At 38.5% G+C, this 10,213-nt stretch overlaps 1 protein-coding gene across 1 annotated transcript; it reads left to right on the forward strand.

The window, feature by feature from the left end:
- The first annotated feature begins 2,484 nt into the window (after positions 1-2,484).
- On the forward strand, positions 2,485-8,914 carry LOC110902113 (cytochrome P450 94A1-like). The gene is made up of 2 exons (XM_022148847.1): positions 2,485-2,924; positions 8,698-8,914. Exons 1-2 carry the CDS (start codon positions 2,485-2,487, stop codon positions 8,912-8,914), a joined length of 657 nt encoding a protein of 218 aa, XP_022004539.1.
- The last annotated feature ends 1,299 nt before the right edge of the window (positions 8,915-10,213 follow it).

Consider the following 10,213-nt stretch of genomic DNA (forward strand, 5'->3'; position numbering starts at 1 on the left):
GAAAAATGTCACCCTTGAAAAACAAGGAGACATCGTCACAGCCATCAACTCCTCGATACAGGGTAAGAAGATTCAAATCTCTCCACAATCTATTTCTGAAATCTTCAAACTCGATGACTTGAAAGGTAAAACCTCATTTTCTAAAACCGAGTTGAAAAAGGATTTCATGAATAGGGGCTATGCAGAGCAACCAAAAAGGGATACCTTACAAAAGGGTTATTTCCCTTCTGCACCCAGATTTTTGTTTCACACTCTATTGATGTATGTTTCTAATAAAACAACGTCTTTTAATGAAATACCATAAAAAATTCAATGCCTGGGGTATGCAATTTTAAATAATGAAAATTTTAACTATTCCCAGGATATATTTGATGATTTGGTGAAAAACGTTGATAATAAAGCATTTCTGCTCTTTCCAAGATTTCTAAGCTACTATTTTGAACAAAAATTTGTAAAGAAAGATGCAGAATTGCCCAAACAAGGTGCTTCTTTTAAAATAAACTGTTTAACACCTGAAACATTCTCTAGAATGTTGGCACCAATAAAAACAAAAGCAGAGGTGCCTGAGCAGAATTTAGCAGATGAAACTGCTCCTCAGGTATCTGCTGCTGAGCCCACTGCTCCAGGTGATCAAAGCAGCACACCCACTGTTTTGAAACCCACACCTGCCACCACTAAAAAGACCAAAAAGAAAACATCCAGAAAGCCCACCAAACCCAAAACAAAGGCACTTCTGGAAGATGAGATCCCAGAGTCAATGCCAGTGACAGCACAAAAGTCATAAATAACCACTGCTGCTACTTCCTCACAGCAGATGGAAGAAAGATCTCAACCCTTGCCTCAAACTCCTCCTGCATCCTCACAAAAGGATCAGGTTGTAAGCACAGGGACCCCACAATATGAAGCTCTGGACCCATTCGGATCCATCTTCCACAGTCTTAATCCCAAGGACATGTCTCTTTCAACCCCTTCACCCTCACCATCCATATTACCACAATCCATGATACCTTTGTTGCATACAGTTGGTATTACTCAGACACAAACCAGTTCCTCTCAAACACCTATCACTGAGAGTATACTCCCACAAGTGACTGGGTCTGATGTTGATATCTCTGTTATCCCAGCAACAACTGAGGAGGTTACACTGCAGGAATTACAAGTAATTCCTGTCAGTAGTTCAAGTGGAGCAGCCACTACAAATGTTGAACCCACTGGTTTGCATTTGGACAATGGTTACATTCATAAGACTCCCTTGAAGGCAATTTCTTCAATAGCACCACTGAGAACCACCAGTAAGATTGTTTTAACTACTGGTAACATCAAAAGGTTATCAAGTGCTGAAGAAAGAAGTCCCCAGTACCAAGAACAAGGGGCATCAATGGCTGATTTTTGGGACTTTGTTCCTAAGTCATACATTGGTAAAACCACTGCTGGTGGGGATTTGGATGATCCTGTTAATTCAGGTGATGATTCAAAATACCAGGAATTGACGGACAGGGTTGAAAACCTGGAAACCTCAGTTGCTGAAATAAAGGAGAAGGTGCAGCAGCTGTTAAAAGCTCAGAAAGCCCAATCCACTGCTCTTCCAGCTCAAGCACCTGCTCAACAGGCACCTGCTGCAAATGAGTTATGGAACATGTTCCAACCACTGCTGGAAAGACAAAAGTAGATGGCAGATCAGCAGCATGCTATACATGTTCAAAAGCTGACAAATATGGTGGAATCAAGATTCAAAGATACCCAAGCAGATATCAAAGCTATCAAAGCTCACATTCAAAGTGCCTCTGGAAAAGTTCCCTCCACTGTTCTCTTCATGAACGAACCCTTCTCAGATAATGCCAAAAAGGGGGAGAAGATCAAGTGGAAGAAAAAGGGAATTGATGATGGTATATATGTTGAGCCAGAAAGTAGCCAAACCAAAACTGCCGTATCAACACACACCACCACAACTACTGCTCCACCACCATCTGTGTCTACAGCACCAAAACCATCATCACCATCAAAAACAGCCACCCCATCATCACCTCCTGCCAAAAAGCAGAAGACAATAAATGTTACGACATCTGTTGTAATGACAACAGTGGTTGAAACACCTGTTGTTCCAACTACTGTTAGTCAGCCACTCATCACAACTCAAACAACTGCCATCACAACCCTGCTCAAAAGCAGAAGACATCTGCTGATACATCAGTAGTTGTAATGACAACAGCGGTTGAAACACCAGTTGTTTCAACTGCTGTTAGTCAATCATCCACCACTGCTCTCACCATTCCTATGTCACAAGCAAAATCCTTTTCATCCACAAAGCTTTACAAAAGAAAAAGAGAAACAACTCAAGCCACCGATGAAAAATTTGATCCTATTGCTGGAAAATATCCATTGGAACTAGTTGCTGTAAAGAATGAGATGAAACAATTCTACACCGAGGATGATCCTTCAAAAAGAAAATTTCCTTCTCTCATAGGCTTCATAGTTCCAGAAGACATGGATGAATATCTTGAAATGAAAGCAAGGCAAGCAAAGATTCGAGCTAAACTCGAATGTAAAGATCAAGGCGATGAAGCCATTTCTAAAAGATTGGAGTTCCTACTTACAAAAGTTAAGCTGATGGAAGATTATGCACAAGTTCTGAGCAAAGAAAAGACAGATCAAAGAAAGGCGATAAGAAAAGAACTTATTGCATATATCATGAAAGAAAAATTTTATCCAGCTGAAGAAAGCCAATTTGAAGAATGGCCAATAGTGGCTCTGAAGCATGAAGCAAACAGGATTGAAAGGATTAAAGGTGACCCAAGTAAGAAGAAGACAGCTCCAAACTGGAACAAATATAAAAAGCTAATTGCTGATCTTACTTCTGAATATAAAAAGAGGAAACAGGAATTGGTAGATGCTAAAGTAGACACTGCTGATGCCATAGCAAAATGGTCAAAACAGCAGACTGATGAAGCCTATGAAAGGCTAAAGAAAAGAAAGATAAATGTTTCAAGCACTTCAAAGAAGCTTGAACAAATGATGAAGCTTGAACAGCAGACAGAAAACCTCAGAACAATGTTCAAATCAGCAGACAATCCTATTCTTGTGACAAACCAAGAAGAAGGAAAACAACTGTCTGAAGAATAGGTCAAAGAAAAGGAAGCTGAGTACAGGATGCCATCATGAAAATGGGTCTAAAAGAAGAGAACTCAACAAAGCTTCAAAACCTTTTTAAAAAGGTATTAACCAAGCCTGCATCACCAAACACTTCGACAGGCATGACAGACTTTGAAAGGCAAGAGCTGATCGAAAAAGAGACTGCAGAAGACATAGCTGCTGCTAACAATGTCATTGAGATGGCCTTCAAAAGAATGTCTGAAAGTCTGCAAGTGTTCACAAGGCCATCATCTCCAAACTCATCTAAGAATAAATCACTCCCAAGAAACCCATTAGGTTTAAAAATACTAAAGTGGATATCTGATCAAAAGACCCACGTATTGACTCTGGTCAGAACCAACGGTGAAGTGAAGTACATATCATGGAAAGATGCACTAGGCCTTAGTGTTGAAGATTTGCAGGATCTCCTTGAACTTACACTGTGTAGGGATGATGATGACACAAGTTCCAAGAATTTTGAAGAAGAATTTAAGAGGCAAGCTCAGGAACTACTGATGAGAAATAAAGGTCCAGAATAATGAAGGGTTTTGGCATTATCTGTTCCAGGGGGAGATTGTTGGGATTGAACCCTACCAGAGGAATAGATAATGAAAGCCAAAACCGGATCACAACAGCGGACTCACAATAAGCAACTGTTTACTATAAGCTTTCCCCTTGACTGTGGCTCCAACATCTGCTATACTCCAAAGTACTGCTTCTATCAACATCTGCTGACCTACAACTGTTGTTCCATTCAAGGACTGATGAAGACCAAAAGCCCTGCTGTTCAATCTGCTGCCTTGAGTCAAGCACTGCCGATCATGACAAGTACTGCTGGGTTCACAACAGTAGAACGATGCAGCAGCAGTTTTATTCATCTCACGAAATGTAATGAAATATCAGTAGTTAGCAAAGCAGTAGTTGTGTAGATCAGTAGATAGTGTTTGTTAGGTTGTTAGATGTCACTTTCTTGGTGACGTCAGCTGAGATGTTTCAGTGGTTTGGATTGTCTATAAATGTAACAGTACTCTGTACTGTTACACTTGATCGTTTTGAGTGAGTTCTTCTCCTCAATTCAATCCTTTCATCTTGTGCAACCAACCTTGGGGTATCAGGCTGAGGGGGAGTTTAGATATGTAAGCATGCTTGTAATCTTTTGATTTTCATTGTATTCATTCAACTTAATGAGAAAGCATGTGTTTATCAAACTATTCTCTTCTTTGATTGTGTTTATAAAGTTTATATCCATTTCCACTGCACTTTACATTGCTTTATATTCATTGATTTGTCAAATTCTCACAAACAAGAACAATCATGACAGCCTCCGATCCTAACACAACACCATCATCCACCACCATCATCCATTGTCCATCATAGAGTGTGTGAGTCGTCTCGGGATCCAAGATTGATCGTAAGAGTTCTTGACAATCAAAGGCCATGTTTGCCTAAGTCTCTTACATCACTTGGTGAAGACAAGTGTTTAGTGTAATACTTTTTATTTTTAATCTTTTTCACTTTTTAATTAGTTTTGTATTAATGACTTTAATTACTAGTTTCTTATGTTGAAGGTGATTCTTCCTTATCGTTTGTCCGTGGTGTCTTGGCATTATTTTACTGTCTATATAAAATAAAAGATTTTCACCATTCATATCTCCACGGTCTATATGGAGGTATGTTGGCTACCTGGTCGGGGGTTAAGGGAACGGTTTGGTAAGAGTCTTGCCATTGTTCAGTGTATAGATCCTGCAAAGGACCTGGGTTAAATTTAGTAGGACCTCCTTCAATACCCAAAGGTATTGGATGGCGGGGGTCCAAACTCTTTGATCCCCTCATAAGTTAAACTACTATTAAAACTTTAACCCAGCTACTTAGGACTGTATCCCTGCTGACTCAGACTATTTAGCTGAGGGTAACGTCGCCTTCAAAAGAGGGGCCTACCACATTATGCATTAATAACTTAATTAATTATCTTTCAATAATCCGACCCTTTAGGATTGTATCCTTGCTTACTCAAACTACTGGGTTGAGGGTAACGTCACCTTCAAAAGAGGGGCCTACTACAATAACTAAAACAATCTCTTAAACAAGTGCAAAAGTGCGAAAATAATCAAAGGTTACACTACACACGAGTCGGATCCAAGTGATTCATCTTGTCTATCTATTTTTATTTTTATTTTATTTTTCAGCATTTTAGTTAATTTTATTTTCTTAGTTTAAAATCCTTTTCTAACATTTTGATTTGATTAGACGTTGAGGATAAACCGGTACTAAAAGCTCTTGTGTCATTGGACGACCTCAGTATCTTACCAACACTATACTACGTCCACGATGGGTGCACTTGCCCATATGTGTGCTTAGTGTTAGTAAATATCGTGTTTTATAAATTTAAAACTTGGCTAAAAGTGTAAAAAGGGCTTAAAATATACACCTAAAACATATATACACTAACACGCATCAATGAACGTTGTGGGTGTGTTCCCTATATAACCCTCACGAGACCTACTCGTCCTCCCAAGCTATTGGGGGGGTTTAAAAGGGCTTGTTGCATACGCTAAATGCAACCGTGATTCATACGAAAGTGAGTTAGGTTTGTTATTGTTGTAAATTTTTTTTCCACAAAAATTAGGGAAAATTAACGCATGATTTGGTAAACTTTCATAAAAATGGTAGAACTAAGAACCTAACAATGTTTGCCTCAAGTGTGGGGATGGGGGAGTAAAAGTTTTTCGAATTTTGACCCGTTCATTTAAACACTCCACATTGAGGACAATGTTTACCTCAAGTGTGGGGATGGGGGAAAAATTTCAAAAATTTTTCAAAATGTCTTTGTTTGAAGCGATCTTAAAAGCACAAGTAACTAAGTTAACGAGGGATGTCACAACCCATTTGGTCTTTTGTCATGGTCAAGTTCGAATTAATAGCATGACGGGTATTTAGCGGGTGGTTATTTGGGAATAATCCGCCTAAGAAACTTGCAATTTATGTATATCATATTCCATACCCTTATACATGAGATTTTGAGCCACTTGTATACATTATATATACATATATTTCTTTGTTTGAGTGGACCATTAGTCATGTATTGTAGAACTTGCATCTTGTGATACGTTTGAGACCATAGACCGAATACAAGCACGAGAATGATTAAGGCATTAGGTAAACCTTTTCCTTTTACACCATTTGCTTACCCTTACCCGAAATTTGTCCCTTAGTTGCCAAATTTGAGCCTAAACCTTTCGTTTGACAACCCACTTAGCCCATACCCATAAACCTTTTTCTTTTCAAGCCCGTGTGATGAAAATTCGATTATAGGATCATGTGTTTGTATAGTTGTAATTCATATTTATTGTGAAAAAAAGCAAAAATTCAGAAAATATTGCGAAAAAGAATGAAATAACATTGAGAAAAACACAAAAAGAAGTGTTAGTAGTTGTTGAATAAAAGGCGAAAGTTGTTGCCTCATAGTTGATGCTTATATTTAGTTTTGTTCAGTTTAGTAAATTAAAATAAAAATCGAATTTTCATCACCTTAGCCACTTTAAATATCTTACTCCCTACCCTTAGCCTAGCCCCGTTACAACCCTTACAAAGACCTTTTGACTTGTGCTTAGTATTCGTGTTCGGTGGTGGAGAATGATTGAGTTGCAAGCCTATGCGGGTACGTGTTCTAATCGGTTTTGAGCGATTACTTTTTAAAAGTGCTAATGCATCATGAAATTTAGCCAACTTGTAAACCGAGGGGAGTGAACATTGTGAGGGATATGCATGAAATGTGAGTTTCACGAGCGGGTTAATCTTGGGTAATCACTTTTACATGATTAATCATTTATTGCTAAATATGTGAAAATTGTAAAAAGTTTGAACTTGGGCATGACAATTGACCTTAACCTTAGTCTCGGGAATGGGGAATGTATTTCTCATTCGACCCATATGAAAGTGAAAAACAGATTTGCTTGAGGGCAAGCAAAAGACAAGTGTGGGGATGTGTCACGTGGTCGAAAACCGGTGATCGTTTGTGCCTAAGTTGATGTTTTTACGTAGCTTTTAATCTTGAATAGCCTACTTTTAATGGGATTTGTGTTTTACAGGTCTAAAAGAGTTTAAGGAGCTAATCGGGAGCTAAACGGAGCACCGGGACGCGAATCGGGTCAACCGGGATCAAGAAATGAAAAACAGAAAACAAGTTGGTGTTAACCATGAAGATTGGATGTGTTGTAGGGAATGTTAATGAACTTAAAATGAATATATTATAAGATGGCATGATAGAGGGCTGAATTACGAGTACGTGGGCGAAAACGGTGAGTAAAACGGAGTTATAACGAAGAAGTTATGAAGAAAACAGTTTCGGACGAAACTGGCAAAACTAGGCAGCGTCGGAGACGCCCAAAAGGGCCGTCGGCGACGGTCTCTGGTTTGTTCCGTCAGCCAGAAACCTCCGTAAAAAGCTAATTAAGTCGTCGGGCGAAACTGATACTTCCAGTGGCCGTCGGGGACGCCCTAAATGGCCGTCGGCGACGCCACCTGCATTCTCACTTCGCGAAAAACTTGATTTTTGAGTTGGGGACGAGTTATAACATCAATTTTGACCAAGAAACGTGAGTTACACATTCATAAAGTTTGAAAACATCATCTTGGAGCCATTACCTAGCATCTATCACCTACCATTCCACCAACCATCCTTACTATCATCCCGAATCAAGAACAAATCACCATTATCAACCGAATCCAAACCCTAGCTTCAAGAATTCACCAATCCATCAATCCACTCATCCATTCACCATCATCACTCAATCAAAAATCTAACTTTCATCCATCCATCCATCCATCTTCAAGCTTCACGATGATCCAATTCACGCTCCCAACATCCGGTGATCAAGTTTCTTCGATCATGCTCGGCTAATTTCTTGGAGGTTTCACCCCGGTGTAGACTTTTGTAAGTTTTAGGGGTTATTATGTTTTGTTAATTGTTTTGTGACAACTTGAATTGCATTTGAATCTTAGACAATTGTCCTACGTTGGTATTGAATTTGCAAATTGTCGAGTGAATGATTAAATTTGACTTTGTGAAATGAATACACATATTTATGCCTTGTCTTTTGGTAGGATTTGCTAGTCCAAAGTAACGAAGTGTATCATGGTCCGTTGGTTACGACGTTGATAGCGATTGACACCTAAGCTTTATGATTGCGACCCGTTAATGAACTATTTCAAGTAAAGCTAATTAAAATACATAGTAACCCTAAGTCTTGCATTAGTTGAAACCGGGTGTGAACCTTGTTTTCTTATTATTGTTCAATCAATCATTTTCAATTCTTGCAATTAGTTAATCGCTAGTAGTTAATCCATTAAATCATTCTAGTAATTCTAATTCACATCTTCCAATTAAACAAAAATACAAAAATATATCTTAGCAAGCTTCATAATAGTGATAACCTTCATAATTCAATCAAATCCATACACAAACCACACACTCTTCGTGGTTCGACCCCTCACTACCACTAGCTATTTCTTAAGGGTAATTTGGGTATATAAATATTATCTTTGACCGGAGCGTGACACTCCAATCAGTCATGTTGTTGATAAAGAGACGAGGATAATTCTATCATTTTACTCGATGGGACGGATGGAAGGTTTATGGGGGGATGATTGCATGGAGTTTAAGCCAGAAAGATGGTTTTCAAAAGGCGTGAATGGGATTGGGATTAAGCATGAACCGTCGTACAAGTTCCCTGCGTTTCATGCTGGCCCGCGGACGTGTTTGGGTAAAGAAATGGGGATGATTTAGATGAAAATGGTGGCGGCTGCAGTCGTTTGTAATTATCGTGTGGAGTTGGTGGAGGGTCATTTGGTTTGTCCAAGTGATTCTATTATACTCGAAATGAAATATGGCTTGAAAGTTAGGGTTGTCCCGATCACAACCATCAACCAAGGTGGTTGATGGTTTCACATGTTGAATTTATTTTTATTGAAAGGAATTTGGCATGAATGGATGCAATATCGTTTCTAGTTTGATGACCATGACCTTAACGAATGCTTTAGGAGAGATATATTATGGTGTTTTTTTTAATGAATAGTTAAAGGTGCCAACGAGGTTGACATTTTCAGTTTCAAAATAAATGAATGGCTAGAAAAGACTTGAGGAAGAACATATCAGATAACCTTACACATGTAACACTTGTAAGGATTTTAATCCATACAACATTTGTGAGGGCAAACATCATGCTACTTGATCACTAGGTTATTATGGTTCCTAACTACTAGATGAATCAACTTTTAAACACAAGCCTTGAAAGTTCTAGGGTCTAAATTGTAAAAACATTATGTGGGCTTAAAGTATATTTTTCAAAGGTTTTTAGAACTGCTTGTTTAGAATTTTATAGATTGTAATTTATGATCACTAATTCATGTAAACGCTAAGTTCTAATAAGTGACACATTTAACTAAAAATGTCATGCTTGTGTTATACTAAACCTAGTAGCTAGAGCATGTCGACACGGCCTATTTAACAAGTCGCAATATGATACATTTTGTCAGCCTTAGTTAGCCCTAGTTGTTGCGAGCGTAAATCATGTTGCAAACATCAAGGGATCCAAGGTTGGAGCTTTAGGGACCTAAACCCGATGGCCAAGTCAATCCCGTCTAAAAATGTATGCTACTTGTTAATGTATATAACAAGTAACCTATGATAAACTAAAAAGTCACTAAAGAATAGATATCAGTGACGATTTAGAAACTTTGGTAGATGGAAGATCAGAGCAACATGAGTCCGATAAAAAGCTAAATTATGACGATATAAATTTTAAATGAGTCAATTAATTAAAAAATAATACTAAATACATGGAAAAACATATCAAATGAAAAAGTTACCTAAATAAATATAGATACGACAAAATATCCAATGCTTTCAACACGGTAGACCGCAAAGACTTCCTCTAAGAGTTTCATTAGCGTTGCCCGTTAATCTATCGGTGGGTCCAATTTCTTTACGACCAGCCTGCTAGGTTGTATGTTAGTAACGAGTGCATTGGGGCTACTACCGGATTGCAACAAGAAGATCCCTTGGGGCCCCTTTTCTTTACCCTTG

This window comes from Helianthus annuus, chromosome 13 (assembly GCF_002127325.2).
Source record: "Helianthus annuus cultivar XRQ/B chromosome 13, HanXRQr2.0-SUNRISE, whole genome shotgun sequence".
Taxonomy (NCBI): Eukaryota; Viridiplantae; Streptophyta; class Magnoliopsida; order Asterales; family Asteraceae; genus Helianthus; species Helianthus annuus.